The 20,889-nt window shown below is 45.7% G+C and overlaps 1 protein-coding gene across 5 annotated transcripts; it reads left to right on the top strand.

Moving 5' to 3' along the window:
* The first annotated feature begins 226 nt into the window (after positions 1–226).
* On the top strand, positions 227–20,884 carry tp53bp1 (tumor protein p53 binding protein, 1). Of its 5 annotated transcripts, XM_079163043.1 has the most exons (28): positions 227–290; positions 513–754; positions 3,178–3,265; positions 3,346–3,427; positions 3,515–3,582; positions 3,667–3,804; positions 4,957–5,011; positions 5,098–5,258; positions 5,885–6,011; positions 6,108–6,202; positions 6,290–6,480; positions 6,653–7,703; positions 8,540–8,656; positions 8,733–8,912; positions 9,000–9,066; positions 10,000–10,086; positions 11,866–12,130; positions 12,817–12,885; positions 12,978–13,130; positions 13,906–14,117; positions 16,071–16,453; positions 16,650–16,841; positions 17,166–17,354; positions 18,222–18,422; positions 18,515–18,609; positions 19,539–19,735; positions 20,374–20,510; positions 20,593–20,884. In XM_079163043.1, the coding sequence occupies exons 2-28, from the start codon at positions 575–577 to the stop codon at positions 20,790–20,792; spliced, it is 4,980 nt and encodes a 1,659-aa protein (XP_079019169.1). In that variant the 5' UTR covers positions 227–290; positions 513–574; the 3' UTR covers positions 20,793–20,884. The 5 variants fall into 5 exon arrangements, with proteins under 5 accessions (XP_079019169.1, XP_079019170.1, XP_079019172.1 ...); XM_079163044.1 differs by having other exon boundaries at positions 233–754; positions 4,960–5,011; XM_079163046.1 differs by having other exon boundaries at positions 233–754; positions 6,674–7,703.
* Positions 20,885–20,889: the final 5 nt, after the last annotated feature.

Below are 20,889 nucleotides of genomic sequence, written 5' to 3'. Positions count from 1 at the left end.
ATTCAGTGACATTTGGCTTAACTTTTGTTTTTTGCATTTACAGGTATGTCTGTAAATTGATAATACAGGATTTATGATATAGTAAAACCACGCCCTCTGCTACAGTAACCTGTAAAAAACAACTAACCTGTAACCATAAAACTAATCTTTCTCACGTGACGTCATCGCGCCAACCTGACCAATGAAATCGCTTCTTCAAAGTTTTTGCCGCGAGGAGCGGCGCAGAGCTGAGGTGGTGTGTATGTAGGTCTGTCTTCGGAAGAGAAGAACTGTTAGCTGGTTAAATAGATGTAGGCATTAACACTTTTGACACTTGTTAATGTATCAGTTACGGCGTTGAGGCTGAGGGCTTGAGGGTGTTCAGGCTCCGGGTGTGTGTTGAGGTCTCCTTACTGACTCCTCAGTGTTGCAGCAACCGCACGCAGCAACCGCACGCTTTGTTGTTGTTGGCGCAGCGTTAGCACGCTAGCGTCTAGCCTTTAGCTAACATGCTAACACCTCACTACTTCCAGGTAACAATAACGACAACCGTCTGTGGACTCGCACCCTGTCTCCTGTCCTCGGCCCCGACCTCATGGATCCCGGTGGAAGTGAACTGGACTCCAGCCTGCCTCAGCCCGAGAACCCGTGTCTGATCGTGGAGGACTCCCAGCCGGACGGTGTCGCTCTGGAGGACGACCCCGAGAGCAGCTACCGAGCTCTGCTGGCCCGGCGCCTGTCCAGCCTGCAGCCCACCTCCCGCAGCCCGGTGCTGGTGAGCTGTTTACTGATTATGTACCAAAGTAACTTAAACATCCGAGGCTGCGTTCTGGTTTCTGATGCAGCAGTTGAGACTGTTTCATGAAGTCTTTTGAATAGAATTGGTCAGCAGTGGTGCAGGAAGTGTTCAGGTCGTATAGTTTATTGTTATATATGCAGCTAAAAGCAAGTTTCCCTGTCCAATGAAATAGTTTAACATGTTAGAAACAGCCCCTGTTCGTGTTACAGTATCATATGTTATATCATTGGGTTATTGCATGAGCAGCGTTTATCATCACGTTAACATGAAAACTATTACTGCTCTCCGGTATCTTACTCAATAACAATTCATCACATATCATTACATCATCTAATGCAGGGGTGGGCAAACTTTTTGGCTCAGGGGCCACATTGAGTTTTAAAATTTGACAGACGGGCCGGGCCAGTAGCAGATGGATTTGTGTGAACTAATATAAATTACAAGTAAAAGCCATTACTGTTAGGAAACAAAAGCTCCTGTTCACGGAGAGAACCCCTAGCCATGTGCTCCTCAATCGCCTCTGAATCAAAACAGCAGGTTTAAGTCAAAATCTTAATGGATTTATTATCCATACAAACATAAAAACAGTTACAAACCGAATCAAACTATCAATAACAAAACAAACATATAAATCAATGAAATATGAGACCCCGTTCGGGCCACACGACAAACAGGTATGGCTGCCCCATCGCCAGGAGGAGGTCTGAGGATCTTCTGCAATTCGAAGATCCTTTGTTCCTGCTGAGTCTCTCAAAAGTATCATGTTTCACATTCCACAGCCAATCGATCAGCTCAGTGATTGGCCGAACCCTTCGGACTTCCGTCTCTGCCATCTTCTTTACCCATTCCTCCCTCCTTGAAGGCTGTGCTCAGAAACCTTTCAATAACATCCCCCTCTCACTGTTTTTTATTACTTTATGGCAGTGTGATAAATTCTCTGGTTTCTCTCACAGTGCACAATACATTCAGTAACTCCTTTTTAGTTTAAACCTTCTACAAGTAAACATATTGTAACACTAATATCCATGCTAGGAGCGCTTTAAAACTTAAATCCCTCACATTACCTAAAAAGTAAAGAAAACTTGCATTTAATTTCAGTGGGAACAGTGTTGTTGGTCACTCTTTTTTGCCAGTGCATCAAAGTTTGGTGTCAGTTTGGTTGTGGCAATTCTCAGGACAGATCTGAGTTGTTCATCAGTTAAGTGGGATCTGTGACATGATTTGTTGATGTTGATCACGCTGAATGTCTGCTCACACACGTCCACACAGCGTTTCAGCATCGTTTTAGAAATGATCTCCCTCCAGATTAAAACGCCTGAAAACGAATATCACGTGACTCTTCACGTACACTGGGCATGCTCGAGGGTGCCGTGTAAACAGGAAGTAGATTGGTTGCTTAGCTAAACAAAATACGACCGAGTAATAAAGTAGTCTTTAATAATGAAAGGTCCTGTTTGATACTTAAGAACCAAGGCTGTTGTTGTTTGTGAGCTTCCGGGTACGGGTCACGTGATAGGGGTGTGAAGAACCAGGGAAGTACAGTCGTGACTGCTAAGAACCAATCAAGTAGTGAACGCGGGTGTGGGCGTCATCTAGAGAGAATAGACCAGACCAGAGAAGGTCAATTGTGTCTGGAGTACGCCATCTAGTGGGATCAACTGAAATGCTGGGTATTGCAGGAAAAAGGCAAAATGAATGCGGTCTTTACTATAATTTGGACAATTTTGTACCAATATTTGACGGGCCGGATTAAAAAGCCCAACGGGCCGTATATGGCCCGCGTGCCGTAGTTTGCCCATGCCTGCTTTAGATTGTACAGTACTTGAGTAAACAGATTTGCTTTACACGGCAGAGTGCTCTCTGGACAAGTCACTAGACCTGTTTTTAATGTTTAAATGTGTTTGACGGGTCGACAGTCCATCACAGAGCTAAAGGCCGCTGAGGAAGCAGAGAGAGGTTGAAATACTCAGAATTTAATCGTTTTGTGTATAATTAATTTTTTAGTTTATTTTCTGCCAACTTGACGAAATCTTTTTCTAGTAGTTTGTTTGAGAACAGAAGCAGACTGTATAGTGACACTGAGACGATGTAAACCGCTGTCCTTCATCAAAGGCACACTTGTGTCTGTGGATTATTTTGAGTAACCGGGTCAGGATTTCTGAGAAGAGGCGTTGCTGCTAAGTAATTTTGAGTGTCGTATAGTGCCGTTCTATTGGACAGAAGGCAGACTTCTCTACGGCTGATATCTCCAAAAAATAGGCAACTCACACCAAAACAATCCGAATTGATGAATAGCACTACAGCTAAGAGGACAAATTGTCCCTTTAAAGTTCGAATTGTTGAGATTTACCTTTAAGTTCATTACTTTGTTAAACTAGTGACGATTTGTCCTTTTCCAGGAACTGATTTCCTCCCCGCTAGGAAGCAGATACTCTCAGAGTGACAGCCAATCAGAGAGCTCCCTCAGTAACAACCAAGCTGAACCTGGTCAGTGCCTTTCTAACAACATGTACTTATATTTCACGTATCCTGTACAAAGAAAAAACAATGCTACTTTCTTTATTTAGGCATTCTAATGGCGGCCAATCCCAGTTCTGCATTCGAGGAGGAAAGTCAAGCTCTAAACATTTGCCCTCCGAACAAGAACAAGTACGTGAGGACCAGACATGTTTACTTGATGCTCGGGGTCAGACGAGGATAAAGTCTGCTCACTTTCTCTGCTCCCTATTGGTTCAGGTGTGCAGCAGAGGACACTGAGATGGATTCTGGAGCTGATTCTACCACACACTGCATTCAGTCTGAGGGTACGGGTTCCTCTCACGTATTCAGAAAGAATAACACCAACATGACTGCATGTGTTAATGGCATCGATATGTCTTGTGTTTCAGGGGGAGCCTCTCAATTTGGTTTTCTGGAGCTCTCTCAGAGTCAGGATCTGCGCGGTAAAGTGATGAACAGTCGGGAGGAAGAAGAAGAAGAAGACGACCGTGTTCCTCAGCCAGATACAAAGACGCGCACCACATTAGGTATTAACCCTCTGAACCACGAGCAGTTTGGGTTTGTTTGTTTTGCTCCTGTCACACTTTAGCTCGAGGCCTCGTGGCCTCGGTTTCACAGCAATATGAAAGTCGTGCTCCTCTACGGAAACAGCACGACCATGAATAGAGTAGAGAGAACTCAAACATGTCTTTAGTGCAGAATAACACAGTTATAATGACATAAATCATAAACAAGAAAAACCACAAGTTGGATTGGTGTGATCATTTATTTTACAAACATTTAAAAACGATGGAATCCATGTATTCTTCATTGTTTTCAAGAGTTAGCAATTTGGGGGAAAAATTAGGAAGTTTTTGACATTTTTAAGCTTTGTTTTTGTTCCTTTTTCTGACTGAAACACACGATGTGTTCAAGGACTTTCAGAAAGATGAAATCTGACTTTATTGTTTTCACAGCTTCTGTCTATTATAACGTGTAGTTCTGGCGGCTGTTTAAAGAAAACATGACATCAATCCTGCTGAGCTGCACTTCTCCAATGATTTGCACATTTAAAAGGCTGCAGTCAGGCCTGGTTCCCGGGTGATTTAATACAATTCAATTAGAATCTATTGACCGTGGAAAATCCTGAATGAATGAGAAACGACACATGCAGCAGCATCCATACAGAACGCTCCAGGTCACTGAGCGGTTTGATAACTATACAAACGATGCCTTCCAATTCACCAGATATCAACCCAACTGAACTGAGACATGGCTCTCCACCACCATCATGATCACAGCACCAAATGTGGGAAGATCTCCCAGAAGGACGGAGTTCCTTTCCAGTAGAGATTAGAGACTTGAAGAATCTGAGAAAAGGAAAAACGCCTCACGAAGGCACTTTATGTTTCCTTTCATCAGTACGTAGCTCCAGCACATCTGGGCTGCTCCCCTTTTTTAGTCTAATAAATATACAAAATCATCTCACAAAATGACAAGACGGGAAATATTCTTCTACCTATTTTCCTTATTAAACAGAAAAATACAAGTTTCTCTCCTCACCGAACTAAGACGGCTTAATTGCCTCGTTAACTCAGCGTAGAACACACTTCATTAAAACTGGACAGTAACAAGCACGCGCGCGCGCGCGCGCGCTAGACCCGCAGCTAATCTAACTTCTACCTTCTTTTCATCGTCAGCAGAGCAGAACGTCAGCTCCAGGACTTCAGAGAGTCCGGACATCAAAGCAGTGAGGTTAGGCTTCATTCTGTGTTTTAAATCTCATCACCGGGACGCGTGCTGGTCTGGGGTGAGCAGTGCGTTTCTTTTCTGTCCTCCAGGTCTGAGGTGAGCTCCAGCAGCTCACTGCAGTCTTCGGCTCAGTCGGGGAGGCAGCTGGGCATCCAGGCTCTGCTGCACTCTGAGGGCCTGCAGGCCTCCGATGAGCAGGACTGTGAGATCCTGTCCTCACAGGAGGACATGTTCGACGCCGATAAGATGGGTAAGAGAGTGTGTGTGTGTGTGTGTGTCGATTTGTAGCAAATGGGCTGAAACGTTAGGGCTGCAGGGAAGGGATGTCACGATACCCAAAATACAGCAGGCGATACACAGAAAAATATGCAATCAGGAGATGATGATGATGATGAACAACAATTATCAGGAGGAGCGCTACAATAAATACAATATTTTATTTTATAATAGTTTGTACTGTTTGTTTATCTGCAAATAACCACAATAGATGACTATGACAAGGTGAAGGGATAACATTTCAAGTTTTTGATGCTTCTCTTCTGAATGTTTGAAATATGTTTTGGGATGGTGGTAAAAATAATATTAGTGTGGAGTCTTGAATACCAGCTGCTATAACAAAACCACACACACGATCTGTATCGGTCGATGTGGCTCCTCGACGATCGTCAATCTGTATCGACAAAAATAAAGTCTCTAAAAGTTATATTTTCTCACCTTTTTTGTTCTGCTTTGATCCGTGACTCGAAACAGTAACTCGATCAGTGAGTTTTATGATCCGTTGATCCGCTCTCGTCAGTCAAATAGGAAACGATTCTTAAGGTTGAAAGTTAAGACTTCTGTCTTTTGTTCTTTCCGTTACCTCGGTGCTCCTCTCAGGTGCTGCGGTGGACAGCACGGTGTCTGAGCCGGAGCAGCAGGGTCGCCCGACCGCGACGCCGGCACACACCCTGCGGCTGCTGCATCTGTCTGGACAGGGAACACTGGTGAAGGAAAGTCTGTCCCAGTAAGTCACAGAAGGAGCTCTCATATTGCTGTCGACTCACCAGCACAACGCAGAAAATACCCTGAAGTCCTGATCTCTTTGCCCACTTTGTTCTAGGAGCTCCGTTGACTTCGTTGCCCCGACCCCAGACAACTTCAGCCACACCCCTTTAATTATTCCCAGCTCACCAACGGGACCAGAGAATGAATGCGGTAAATGATTTGACCTACTTTGATGACTGAGTTTTAAATAGACGGAACAAGCCGGCTGGTGAAAAGAGCTAAAACTTTCCTCGTCAGGTGCTGATGAACCGATGGATACTTCGCTGCCCCCAGAAGCCCCGCGAGCGGGAGAGAAGGAGGAGGAGCCGATGGAGACGGAGGCCGCCTCTAAGCCACACCCATCCGCCTCGACGCCCGTCTCCCAGAATTCCCCTGGTTTTGTGTTGGAGCGAACGCTCTCTTTACCCTCCCAGCCAGAGTTCTCTCATGTATGTACTTCTTTATTTACTTCTTTAGTCTTTTCATTTACTTATTTGCTTTAAGGCTGCAGCACACGACACACTGCTGCCATTTAAAGGAATCTACTAATTGTAGATTCCTTTAAATTGTCAGAAAATTTGAAAATATTCCAAATATTCCACGTGTGTGTTTGTTTCTCAGGACGTGTTTGTCCCGACGCAGAGCCAGGAGACACCGCACCAGTCCGATAAGAAGACGGGCGAGACGCAGTCTCAGCGCCCGGAGTCGGCTTCCTTCACTCTGCCTCTGCAGCTCTCTTGCGGTAGTCCAGCTTGGCAGACCTCGGAACATCTCGAGGAGGACAGCCAGGCCACTCAGATCGACGAGCCGCCCGGTGTCGACGCCAGCGGCTCTGTGGTTTCACAACAGAGGAGCGAGAGCAACGGCGTCCCTCCGGAGTCACAAGCTCCCACCAGTTCCAAAGCCTCCGCCTCTGCCGAATCGCCAAAGCATCGCAGCGAATGTGCCAAGAGCGATTCGTCCGATGCGGTGCCAAAGTCCGAAGTGCACAAAAAGACGTCTTTGAATGTAGAAAATGTGAATGTAAAGGGCGGCAAAGAGGCGAGCCCCGCCGACGCGGTGTCCTGCTCGCAACCAAAGTTGGATTCCTCCGATCTGACTGTTAACAGCTGTGTGCAGGAGACCCCCCCTGCAGACGCTACACCCCAAAGTTTTACCTCGCCGCCCACGATCTCTCAGACGTCTGCTGTGGCGAAGGCTTCTGCAGACTCGAGGAAGGAAGGAGGAAGTGCAAAGAGCCCGTCCGTAAAATCGTCCTCACAGAAGTGTGGAACGGTTGGTAACAGTCAAACAGTGAAAGAGGTGATGGATGAGCGGAGGCAGGGTGGAGTAGAAGAGGAGGAGGTGATGGAGGAGGGTTCAGGAATAGGTCTGGCCCTCTCGCAGAGCGAGCTGTTGTCCCCTGAGCCCATGGAGGAGGAGAAGGAGAAGGAGAGTGAAGACCGAGGAGAGGACAGCGTCGTCGTTGTCACAGACAGCGAGAGAGACTCCCAGGCTCTCCAGAAAGACGCGACGCCACAATCTAAGACCAACAGCTCCCAGTCCAACGGTCATCAGTCCCAGGATCAGGCCAAGAAGGTCCATGCTGCTCCTGATAGGCTCTCCCAGACTAAGAGGGCGGGGCCTGACCCAGAGGAGCTCAAAGACAAGAGCCTGAGTGACAGCTCGGGAGGTAAGCAGGGCACAGACGTATGTCAGCATAGTGTGATATCCATGACTCAGTGACAGGAGTACCAGAGGAGCAAAGCAATGTACTGCTGAGTAACTTATTTTAGACATCTTTAGAAACTCAACAACAGTTTTAAGTTTACGCCAGTTTACCTTGCCGCTGCTGTATATCTATGCTCTCGCCAAAGACAACGCTGGATTTTATTTCTAGTGAAGAACACCACTGTGAGGATATCGACTAACATCATTACCCTGATAGCTCAGAGAAAACAAAGGCGAACTCCTCCACATTAACCTCACCTCTGCAGAGCCTTTTGATGATTTGATCAAGACGTTCCTCATCGTACACGTATACACGTAAAAGAGGAGAGTGAAGAGGAATCGTCATGTGTTTTCTGTCTGTTTTTATGGGAATGTGGATCTTTTCAGATCAGTTTGAGAACTCGGTGGTTTGAATGTTCCACATTTTATCTGTGTGAGGGTCTCGCACTAGTCTGGTCTTGTTGTGGTCTTGAGAAACTCTGGTCTTTGTCATGACTTGGGATCTGTTGAGGTGGTCTACAACACGATAATACACGTGAATCCAGCATGTTAACATTGTTAAAATGGTTGTTTTGTGGACTTCTGGAGTATATATTGAGTTAGATTTCTCCCTCGAAGGCTACGTGTTACAGGGAAACATTACATCTAAAACCCATGAAATGTTCTGTGATGGTTATTCTGCAAAGTTACATTAGAGGCTAAAGGTGTCAGTCCTCATTCTGATCGGGCTTTAACAGGAACCGTGCACTGAACTAGATCTAATCTGATTCCAGGAATGCTTTTATTTTTTTACTACAGATATTTCTTTCCACTTCACGCTTCCCAAAGAAGGGGAGCTGCTTGGTCCTGTGGTCGGAGCCACGCCCCCTCTAATCAGCCAGCTGAAGCAGACGCTGAGACACAGCACTCCCATCGGTGGGTTCAACAACAACAGCAACTTGTCTACTAAACGATCTGAGGCTGAGCTTCTTTAATCTGTTTTTTTCTGCAGAGATTACTTCCTTCTCTGAGAAGTCGGGCGTGGCGGCTGATGGGGCGATGGCAGCCAGTGACATTGTGGCGGGGGAAAGCGGGGACGACACGACGGAGAAGGGAGACGGGAAGCTGAGTCTGAGGATGAAGCTGGTGACCCCCGTGGAAGAGGGCAGCTCGGAGCGCTTCAGCCTGCAGAGTAAGAGCTCCTCCTCCTCCACGCTCTCAACCCTGCGTCCTCCTGGACCCTCTCGTTAATACATTTCTAAATGTTCTACCCCCCCAGAGCCAGCACTGTCAGAAGAGGATGGATCCGTCGCCAAAGTTACCACTGTTGCCAAGGCTGTAACCAGGTAACCTGGCACTCTGTCTTCATGCACATGAACTGAATTCTTTCATTCAGTCTCTGGAGGATGAGAAGCAGCTGAAGGACGCTCTTCAGCCTCAACGGTGTCACTTCACACACCGACGTATTGAGATGTCATTATGGGAAATAGTTTAAAGGTCCAACTGATGAAAAGTGCACCTGGTCTAGTGGTGGGATGTGTTCTTCATTCATATATATATATATCTGTCAGAGCCCACGTCCTATATCAGTATTTCTATTTATAGCTTGTTGAATAGATCCGTTTCTTCATGTTGACTGAGGTGCAGCTCAGGAATGCTTAAAGATGCGTCTGAGATAGAGATGTACAGAGTCAGTGCTATGCTGCACCGCCATGTTTCTACAGCACAGTTTCTGTTGGGCTGAACACACACACACACACACACACACACACACACACACACACACACACACACACACACACACAGAGCTGCTGTGGTCGAGTGAACCAGGTGAAGTGAAGATTACTCGTATTCACTGCATCTACGCTTGTTATTGTACGTGCAATAAAATATTTGCGAGTAAAAAGACAAAACTTCAATCAATACATATGAGCAACAGGAACAGTCGTGTAAACAAAAGTGAAACCTAAGTCAATGGGCTCTGTCCACAGTCTCATCCACCGCCGCTGTGTTTACACTAGCGCAGCGTGAACGAGTAGCCAAAATGATCTTTTTAAACTGGAGGGGCTGAGCTGATCAAACCACTCGATGCCACTAAAACGTACTCGCTGCTCCTTTAACGAAGCTCTGGAGCTATTAGAAATGTGGGTGTCGTGCATCATAAAATTATAACGTAGATGAGACGATTATATTCATTGCAAACTATTTGTATTATCGATTTTTTTGAAAGATTTAATGGATTAGTCGTTGCAGACTAACGATTTTGTTTGATTTCCCAGCAGCCCGTCGGTGTTCAGTCGTGTCAGACAGGTGCACAGACAGCAGGAAGCCAGGGAGGACATCCAGGCTGGAGGCACACCTGTCAGGTGAGCACACTCGCTGTTACAGTACAGGAGAGCATCTGCTAGTATAAATACCATGTAATGCACTCTCTCCGAGCCAGATGGGCTTCTTTAGCTGTAACGACTCCAATAAACCTGTAGAAACGTGTAGAAGTCGTGCTTGTGAAGGGCCAAAACACCGAGCTTTCATTCCTACAAGTACATTTTATCACGAGAGCCGAATATGTTGTACCCACTTGTTGTTCATTTCTTTAATGAAAACTATAACAAAATATGTTTGTCAACAATTTCTAAGACTAGAAGATAAGTTGAACAATGTCATTAAACCATTAAGCACAGCATGCAGTATTGTTGAAGAGAGAACGGCCTAAAACCAACCGGAGAAACATATACTGTGTGTGTGTGTGTATACACACCCCTGGTCCTGCGAGACTGAATTCAATATATAATAGACATGAATGTGAAAGCCCCAAACAGTGTTGGTTGTCCCACTTTTGTCTCCTTTGCAGTCTAGATTCTTAACGCCACCATTAGTAGGAGTTGTGACTTTGTGAGGATCTAACCGATGAACAAGAAGAGTTCATTTTATTTGTGTAGAATAAACACTTTTCTGCTGCAGGTCTGACCTGCAGGAGCTTCACATGTCCGTGTGAATAGTTTCCCCTGTTGTAATGTATTCTAGTAGATGGAAATAGGTCGTGTGTGTGTGTGTGTGTGTGTGTGTGAGAGACCTACTTCTGGAGTCTGGAGGTGTGATGGACGGTTATTTTCTACATATTCTCTCGGGGCCACGAGGGACGCTGTTTTACAAAATGTCTTCTGCGGTTGAATTCTCTCTTTATTCCACTTGTTTCTTTTGTTTCTTGCCGTAAACTGTGTCACATCAACATAAATGAGTCTTAACTAGATTAGAAGTCGAGAGCCACACAGTTTATTTAGGTTTTGTTTTATGGTTGTTTCCATCATGATTGTGCCGAATATTATTCTCTAAATAAAAGGTTTGATTTCTGCCGAACTACAGAATACATAAAAGAGAAGGTCGTCTTTCAGTGTCAAAGGAGGAATGGGTGGATGTGGAAGTGTTTTATTAGTTTTCTGCTGGTGGTGATGCTGCATGTGTTGGTTTTGGGAATCAAAGCACCGGCATACATTCTGGTAAAGTCCAGTGATGAGACCTTTCAGGGCAGAGTTTTATAAAACATGTAAAAAGCATACTGAACTGTAATTTTCCACATTATTCTTTTAGGATTTCCAGGTCAGGCGTCCTGATGAATATCCCTTTTGGCATTTTAATATCCGCTCACAAGACGTTGCTTACTTCCTGAACTCCACCACGATACAGAAGTGGATAGATATATAGATATAGTGATGACATTCATATTATAACCGTCTTCAGGAAAACATGTTCTTCTTAAATTCTGGAGGTCCAGGTTTTGTGGAGGCATCGAATGAATGACTTTGTGACGTTGTCTTAGTGTAGTCGTCTCCTCCTGACGTAGTTTTCTTTGCGCTTGCGTGAACACTTTACCTCTCTTAAGTTGTCCAAAATACAAAAACAATCAGATAATCTGAAGAGAGAGTCTGTTACAGTAAAACACGTTGCAGTGAGCTGCTCACGTTCCTGCAGTAGCGTCTGTGGTGTAACGAGGTCGGTAACGAGAGTCTCAGAAGTGTTTCCTCTGAATATAACCCCCTCCCCCGGGCTCCGTAACTATTTGTTTTATTGTTTACCTACAATGGTCCTGTTACGCCGTCGTAGTCCGACAGCGTCATATTTGTCCCTTTTTTTTACGTTTGTACCAGAGGGCAGCTGTTCGCCTCACCACAGAGGGGCTCCCCGGCGTCCTCGCTGGGATGCAACAGCCTCCCTAGCAGCCAATCGGAGCCATCGCAACAGGAAGCGTCGTCGGCACCGCAGGAGACCCGTAAGGCTCCTCCTGGCACCGCCGAGGACAGACGAGGTCCGCCTCGAGCTCCACAGCCGCCCGCCCCCAACAGGACGGATGCCAGACAGAAGGCGGCTCAGCAGACCTTCGACAGCACCGTCGCCTCCAGTCCGTCCAACAAGGTGGGTCACTTACTGTCCACGGCCGGCTCTGTTCACAGTACTACGGGTTAATGCGTCATGTTCACACTGAGGGGTGACTGAACGTGGTGTTATATTATGCGGTTCTGCATGTTCTGTGACACAGTGCCTCTTTACAGCTAACAGTTACATTCAGTAGATTGTAAATGCAATGAGTTGTATGTTGAACCTGATAAAGATACTCAAACCAATCGTTTTAGTCGGGAAAGTGTTCAAAGAGAAATCAAATGGACACTGTTTTGCTCCCAGAGATCTCCTTATGTCGAAGTTATTCTTTCTGCAAACAGTCAAATGTTTTATTGAACAAAAAGTCTCAAAGTCCGAAATATGATTGTTTGATTTTGAGTTTTAAATATGATTTCAGGTCATTTCCAACAGCATTAAAAAAATGGTTTTAAATGTGTAACGCTATAGTTTTGAAGTGGGGGTTTTATGAGCCACCGGACTCCTTTGACAGAAACAGTAGATTTAGCTCACAGAACACAGGAGTTGCTGGTCTACCATCGCCTCCAGCTGTTCCTTTGTTTCTGTTATTGTGCGAGTTTTGGTGATTCATCTACTGTAAACTCCATCTACTGTAGTAAAACACTGACTCAGCGCTTTATGTTATCTCTGCGGTAGAGCTAGCATGGAGGTGCAGTCTGATCACTCTGTCCTGTGTGTCTCAGCTCCGTCAGCGAACAGTCTCCCAGCAGACCAGCTTCGATGCACCGGGGCTGCGCTCCCCAGCTGGCAGGGTAGGGACATTCAGAAGGAAAGTTATGTGTGTGTGTGTGTGTGTGTCTGTGTGTCTCCCATTGACACGCTTGCATTTTGTTTTGCCTTAAAGGGAGAACCAGAGTCTCCGTCCTTTAGAAGAACCACAGCCCCCACCCACCGCAGACACGTGCGCACCATCCAGGAGGTGCGTACCACCGTCACACGGATCATCACGGACGTGTATTATGAGGACGGCAAAGAGGTGGAGCGCAAAGTCACCGAGGTAACCAACACGTTTCTCATTCCTTACACTTATTAACCGGCTTTAGTTTGTCTTCATTGTGAGTTTCAGCTCGTTGTTTATCTGTCCGGCCCTCAACGTTCTGGTTCACTCTCTCCGTTCTCATACCTTTCTAACTAAAAGGTAAACAACAAACATTGTATTTCCTTGTAGGGCTTCTTTTCATGATGTTGTCAGACACTAATAATAACAAGTGTCAATAATATCCAATAATAACAGCTAATAACAGTCAGTAGCAAGAAGCAGCCTGTTTAGTGGCGTTCTCCTTAAATACTGGACCAAGTTCAGAAATCTTTGCTTCCATCAGACACTTAAACACGAAAACAAGGGACAGTAGGATCCAGGTTGGAGTTAAATACAACCGTAGATACCTGTCAATCACTGTGTAGCCCCGCCCTAAAGCATCCCCTGCTTTATGGTCTGTTTGACTCTAAATGGACCATCATGTACTAAATGAACATCATGCTGTATTGAAGAAGACTTGAAACTAGAGATTGAGACCATAAACTCATGTTTACAATGTTTACTGAGGTAATAAATCAAGAGAGAAGTAGAGTCATTTTCTCATAGACTTCTATACAACCAGAGGAGTCGCCCCCTGGTGGACACTAGAGAGAATGCAGCTTTAAGACATTGGCTTCACATTTTGTAAATCTTATGTTAGTTATTGTTTATTGGGTGGTATAATATATATATTTAACACGTATCACTTCTTGACTTTAACGTCAGCGTGACCTGTTTATTTGTATGTTACCAGGAGAACGAGGAGCCCGTGGTGGACTGCCAGGTGTTGGACGGCGACATCTCCCCGTGCCGCACAGGCAGCAGCTCCCTGACCTCCGGGGACCTGGGTGACATCAGCTCCCTGTCGTCCAAGACCTCCAGTCTGCAGCACAGCTCCGGAGGAACCAGCAGCAGCGGCTTCACACGGCCGGACTTCATCATGCCGCCCAGCCGAGGGGCCTTCAGGTACTCTCTCCACCTCCAACACTAACGATAGCTGCTTCTCTTCAGTCCTGGTAATATCCAGCCTCTCTGGTTTCTCTGTCTGCACTAGTTGCATGCTGATTTCCTGTGTCACTCCTTCACCTTCTTTGCCTTTCTAACACCTTAATTTCTCAGTGATTCACTGATCCCTGCCTGCTTCAGGTACAAGTTGCTCACGGGCATGAATCTGGGGGTCGCTAAACGCTCCCCGTTCAATGGGGCGTTTCTGATTTCGTAGCGCAGCCCCCAGATCAGTGCCCGTGCAACCTGACCCGGATCCCATTGGTCCCCTCTGTGTGTCTGCAGTCCCAGGAGGGGAGGCGGGCAGCAACAGAGGGGTCACAGGGGTCACAGGGCGGGGTCAGTGGTCACAGTGAGCAGAGGCACCCTGGGGTCCCTGGCCCTCGCCCCGCTCACCCCCAGAGGAAGGGCTAGGAGGGGCCGGCCCCCGTCCCGGTCCTCCATGTCCAGGTGAGTCCTCGCTGATGCTCGACCTGCACTTTAACCCACAACACCTCTAATAACACTTCACTTTTCCTCTTTTCACTAATCTTCTCACTCCGAGCTGCAACTATACATGTTTATCAGTCCGGAATCATTTGTTGATTACTTGTACCTGTGATGAACTAGTGAAGACTCTCCATCACAAAGATAACGACGACAGATAAGATGTCCGACCAAAAGTCCAAAACCTAAAGATGTCAAATGTACGATGTCGTGTGTTTAAATCCTCTTTACTTATTCATCAAGATTGTTGATTCTTTTTGAATCATTTCCAGACAAATTTCTGTATGAAAGTCAAATATTTAGATTTCATAATACTAAATGTGCTGTCAATTGAAATCTTTACATCACAGGCTGCTGAATGCACATATTTGATTTAATGGGTAATTCTCAGCATGCTGACGGCTCGAGGTCAGCGGCAACAGAGCAAAACTGTTTACCTGTTACTAAATAATACTCTTGTATACTTGTATACAATAATACTATTGTAATGCTCTGAATGTCGAGTAAATAACCTTTACGGGTCTGAGTGTCTGTAGTTTGGCTGCACACTTTATTATAGACTTGCTGGCGGGATGGAAAAGCATGTTTTCTTTAAACAATCACCAAAACTACACCATTTATCACAGCCAGAAGCTGTAAAAAAAAAACCCTCATTATTGTCAGATTTTTTTTATTTTGACCACGGTCCTTGAACACATCATGTGTGACAAACGCTTCTGTCCAAAAGAAGCAACCGAAACGAAGCTTAAAATTGTGATATTTCATTAAAAACATTTAATTCTACATGTGTCATTTCACATCTCGCCACAAATAAACCGTTTGCTTTAACCAGATTCTGTAAAAAACATTAAATTCTAAGATCTTCCGCGTGACTGAAGTCATGATTGACTCATCAGAGACCAACAGTCATGTGACAACAAATCAGTGAGACTTTGACTGAACTGCTGCTGAACACAGAGCAGAGAGCAGAAGTGTAAATAGTTTGATATATAAAGCACGTAGAGCCTCCATTTATTTTAACATTGGTAACATGTTGCATTTATAGATTCCACTGTTTTCCAATATTTGTAAAATAGATTATCATAAAAGTTCGTTGACTTTTTTTCTTTGGCATTCTAACTGTTATTCTGCACTAAAGACATGTTGTAGTTCTCTCTACTTCTAGTCATCGCTGTGCTGTTTCCACAGAGGAGCAGGACTTTATATTGCTGTGAAAATCAAAGACACACAGAGTAAAATGTGACGGGAGCGGGAAAAAAAACCCCAAACTGTTTGGTGTTCAGAGGGTTAACAGCCAAAATGATCGTGTCTTTATCTCAGAATACACTGCATGTGAATAGCCGTTGAAGGAGAAAGTGAGTTCTTACAGGAACCCTTTAAGTCCCCGTCTGATGCTCTCTGATCAGACTCTCTGTTTGGCTCTCTAAGGAGAGGCGGAGCCAGCTCTCTGCAGAGGCCACCGCATTCCTCCTCGGAGGACGAGCACTTCACCCGCATGCTCCCCCCGCGCCTCCCCGTCAGCCCCGCGGACCCCGAGCTCCCCAGCCACTCCGACTCCCTGCGCTCGTCTCCGGAGGAGGCGACCTCGGCCGGGAGCAGCTTCGTCGGCCTGCAGGTGGTGGCCAAGTGGACGTCCAACGGCTACTTCTACTCGGGCCGCATCATCAAAGACACCGGCGAGGGGAGTTTCCGCCTGCGGTTTGACGACGGCTACGAGTGTGAGGTGGTGGGGAAGGACATCCTGCTGTGTGACCCCATCCCGCTGGAGACGGAGGTCACCGCTCTGCTGGAGGACGAGTACTTCAGCATAGGTGAGGGAGGACCTTCTGATGAACTCTGACCTTTTGTGTTTCAGGGTTTTTAAATCAGTGGATGAGCCAGAAAGAGATTTTCTCTTCAAGTTGTTCTATTTAAGGATTCAAGGATGATTTATTGTCCTGAAATGCAGCTGTAGCCCATTTGATACACAAGAAAAACACGACTGTCTGTCTGTGTGTGTGTGTGCAGGTGTTGTGAGGGGCCATAAAACCGAGGGCCAGGATCTGTTCTACAGTGTGGAGAAGGAGGGCCAGAGGCAGTGGTACAACAGGACGGCCATCATCCTGTCTGTGGAGCAGGGCAACAAGCTGAGGGAGCAGCACAGCCTCGGGCCCTACGAGCCCGCCATGCCGGTGCCCAAGGCCTCCGACATCAGCCTCGGTAACGCCGCCGACAGATGCCCTTTTTCATGAAGTAGAGTTTAAAGTGCAATTTTACAATGCAACAAAAAAAAAACTTGTCAAGAGGCTGAGGGATGAAGCGCCTCCGTATGACGAAAGATTCAAGGCAGCGTCGACAAACATGACCGCTAACGTTACAGTGACTAAACATAGACATACTACGGACATCCTAATAGTGTTATTGAACGACGTATAAAGTTTAATAAACGTATTAAAATCTTGATGAAGGTGCATTGTTATCACAGATGTTCTGTTCAACATCTGGGCCTTTTTAATAAGAGCCGATGTTTGATATTCTCCGTAGATAACCTGGTGGAGGGGAAGAGGAGGCGCAGAGGAGCCCCCGAGGGTCAGAACACCCCCAACCGGAGCTCCTCCTCCTCCAGCAGCCCCCGGACCCCCGGCCCCTCCGGCAAGAGGAAGCTGATGAGCTCCGAGAACAACAGGTCGCCGGCCAAGAGAGGACGCCGGGGGGGCTCGGGCGCCCGAGCCGGTACGGAGACGCGCTCGCCGCAACCATGACCGCATCGGAACCGGGGGGGGTTTAGTGTTTTTAATTTCAGGGTTTGCATCTGTCTTTCCCGTTTAAAAAAATGACATTTTTAAAGTTTTTAAGCCTGAAGTTAGTTTTAAAGATTTTAAACATGTTTTATTCTCGTCTCAGGTTTTAATCAGCCGTGTGCACTTTGCAGCTGAATAGCAATTTTTAAATGATTTTTAGAAGAATTATTTTAGAAAAACATGATTTTATTTTTTTTAAACCTGTTTTTACATTGTACTCATGGTGCTTTGAGCGCGTGACATTTTTTAAAATATTTTTTCTTTGTTAATTCACTCACATGAAAGCTCTTCTTGTCAGTATTGTGTGGTTGTTCTGAGCATAACTGAGACGTTTAGGACAGACGTGTCTCCGTCTGCTGCTACTGCTGCTGCTGAGGCCGACCCGGTAATTAACGACGTGCACCAGTGTCACCGTGGTGTTGGTCCACAGGTGGAGGGAAGACCACGGGTGGAATTTGTTTTGCAAAGTCACGGGTGTTTTAGCTCTGAGAACCATTTTAATACCGTCGGTTTATTTATGTTTGATGCTCAAAAGGTCGGTTCAGACAAATCTACTCTAGTTTTATGTAGCGATGCAGACAGAGTTTTTATTTATTTTTTCTCGTCTTATTGACATAGACAACCAAATATACCAGTAACACTTTATCATCTCTTATACATGTTTCTTTCTTTTTTACACATAGAAGATGTGTGTTTGTGTGTGTGTGTATATATATATATATATATATATATATATATATATATATATTGCTGTCTCTTCTTCTCTAACTCTGTACTTGTTTTGTGTTTCTGTCTGCAGCTCAGCGGGTCGGCCTGTGCAACACCTCCGGCAGCGGCACGGATCTCCCCGGTGGGTCCGGAGACGTGGCGGAGACTCACGGCCCGCTGCCCCAGAACACGACGCTCTTCATGGGCTTCGCCTTCATGCTGACGGCCTCGTCCGAGATCGACCGGCTGACCAACAAGCACGCCAGCGACGACGAGGACGGCGAGGCGGACGGTGAGGCGGACTGCAGGCTGCATCGCTTCCTGTTTCCTGTCGCGATTGATTTTCCATAATTATTGTATTTCTTTTCTGTTTTCTCTCCACAGATTACGTGCAGACGGGTCCGTATAACAAGACGTACACGGAGTCCCAGCTGCAGACCGGTGGAGGATTCGTCCTGCAAGACTTCAACGAAGAACAAGTGAGTGATCAGAACTTCATGTTAAAAGTCTCTTCCAGGTGTTCCCTCCAGTGTTCAGTAGTCATGAGTTATTAGTTTTCTACATATACTAAACTTTAAATGCCAATCAATCAACCTACAGTTTAGCCCTCAAATAAAGTGTATATATATATATATATATATATAGTGTGAGATATTGTTCAGTGTTTTGTTTGTATGTGTTTCGTATGATACGTGAAGCATCTGTAGTCCTTTTCTGTTGAAAGATTTTTAGTGTTCGCATATTTATTTTTGTTTATCTCAGGTAAGATTGAGTTTAACAGCATTTCATCAGTAAAACTGGTCATGGATTATTTAAACATATTAATACATGCTTTATTTAAGAAGTGCTTTTTAAGTAACTCAGACACGTCACAAAGGTGATGAAATAGAGCGAAATATTTAAAAAACGTACATCTCCGGAATAGACAATTAAGCAATTTTGACAAACACAAACATGTTATCCTTGTTTATCTACAAATATTATGACTTTCATAACTGCCCGACAAACGGCTCTCATTTACCCCTTCAGTCTTTCAAACATCGCTTCCCCCAACCCAGAGAAATGTCTTTAATCTACCGTTATTTACAGTTAAATAGATAAAATAATAAACAAAAAAAGTTTCTCCGCCCCCTGGTCCCCCAGGGGGCGGAGACTAACTTCCACGCTGAAACAGCATGTAGTTCTTCCTCACCTCCAACTACGTCACGGCCAGGTCACATGACAGCGGCCAGAGCAGGAAGAACAGATGTTTGCAGCTGTGACCTCATCTTCCTGCGTCAACACAGCAGCACCACAGTCACCATCAACACTGATTAAACATCCACATTAAAGAATGGTGATCAGTATTTCCTCACATAATACGCCGTGTATGAATAATGCAGCCGTCCATGTTTTTGTGTCTCCGCAGTGTAAGGCAGCTTACCAGAGTCTGCTCATTGCGGACCAGCACTGTCGCACCAGGAAGTACCTGCTGTGTTTGGCCAGCGGTGTGCCGAGTGTGTCGCACATCTGGGTGCGAGACTGCTGCAAAGACAACAAGCTGCTCAACTACCGGAACTACCTGCTGCCGGCCGGCGTGGGGCCGGATGAGGCCATAGTGGAATGGTGAGATGAGCCTCTTCTGTTTTCTGCTTGTCACTCTCTGGCTTCACTGGATGGACTTCATAGTTTCTCCAGTGACAGTTCAGAAGGTTGTTAGTCCTCTGAGCCCCAACAAGCATGTTTGCTTTAAACAATTATCAAAAATACAAGTTTATCGTAGCCAGAAGATGATAAAACTGTCATTATCGTCAGATTTTCATTTTTCAAACCGGTCCTTGAACATAAAGTGTTCACGGTTCCGTCAGAGAAAGCAGCCAAAACAAAGTTTTCAACATTTATTCTTTTTTACCCCAAAAACAGATTTGCTGTGCAGCTAAGAAGACATGATTCATTTTTTTTAAAACATACTTAATTCTGACTTCTTAAGACAAACAAGACTATAACATCTTATGATTTAGTCCTTTACATACTGTACAATGACTTGTATTTGTTGGACATACTGTTCTATGATTTGAGGACATTTGTTTGTTATATAACTTCTTACGGCATACTTACATTATGGTTTCTTTGACATATACTGCGACACATTTTAAGACCTGCAGTGTCGAGGAGACGCTGCCCCTCTGGAAAGGTTACCCGGTGTCGGGTCGAGGTGCTCAGCAGCTGGACGAGTTGTTTTAATCGATATTTTCTCCTCTCAGGCATCCGCGCTGCAGCCCGTTCAAGGCTCTGCGGGTCCTGCTGGTGTTTGAGAAGCCCGTGGAGCTCTGGGCACAGCTGGTCACCATGGGCGGAGGGTCGTGTGTCCGACAGTTCCCGGCAGACAAAGAAGCCTCAGGTAACGCAACGCAACACAACCTCAAGATGTCAAAATATTATTCTGGGAGTCTGTTATTGACAGTTCGTTCCGCCGTCTGCAGACATTCCTGCCGGCAATTACGACGTGGTGTTGACGGACCGAGCCTGTCCGGCATCGGTAGAGAAGACCGTGACGTCACAGGACGTCCCGCTGGTGTCGGCCGAGTGGCTCATCCAGAGCGTCATCCGCGGGGAGCGCCTGGGTTTCCACAGCAAGCCTCAGTATCGCCATGACTACTCCTCCTCCACCTCCTCCTCATAAACATGTGCTAAATGTTCAGCATTAGTCTGTTGCATGCCTCTGCTGTACATATAACGATATCCTGTCTGTTTTTAATGGGATAATAAATTGTGACTCT

This window comes from Pholis gunnellus, assembly GCF_910591455.1.
Source record: "Pholis gunnellus genome assembly, chromosome: 1".
NCBI classification, from domain to species: domain Eukaryota; kingdom Metazoa; phylum Chordata; class Actinopteri; order Perciformes; family Pholidae; genus Pholis; species Pholis gunnellus.
The sequence above is the reverse complement of the archived record's forward strand: the minus strand, read 5'-3'. Positions and strand labels throughout refer to the sequence as shown.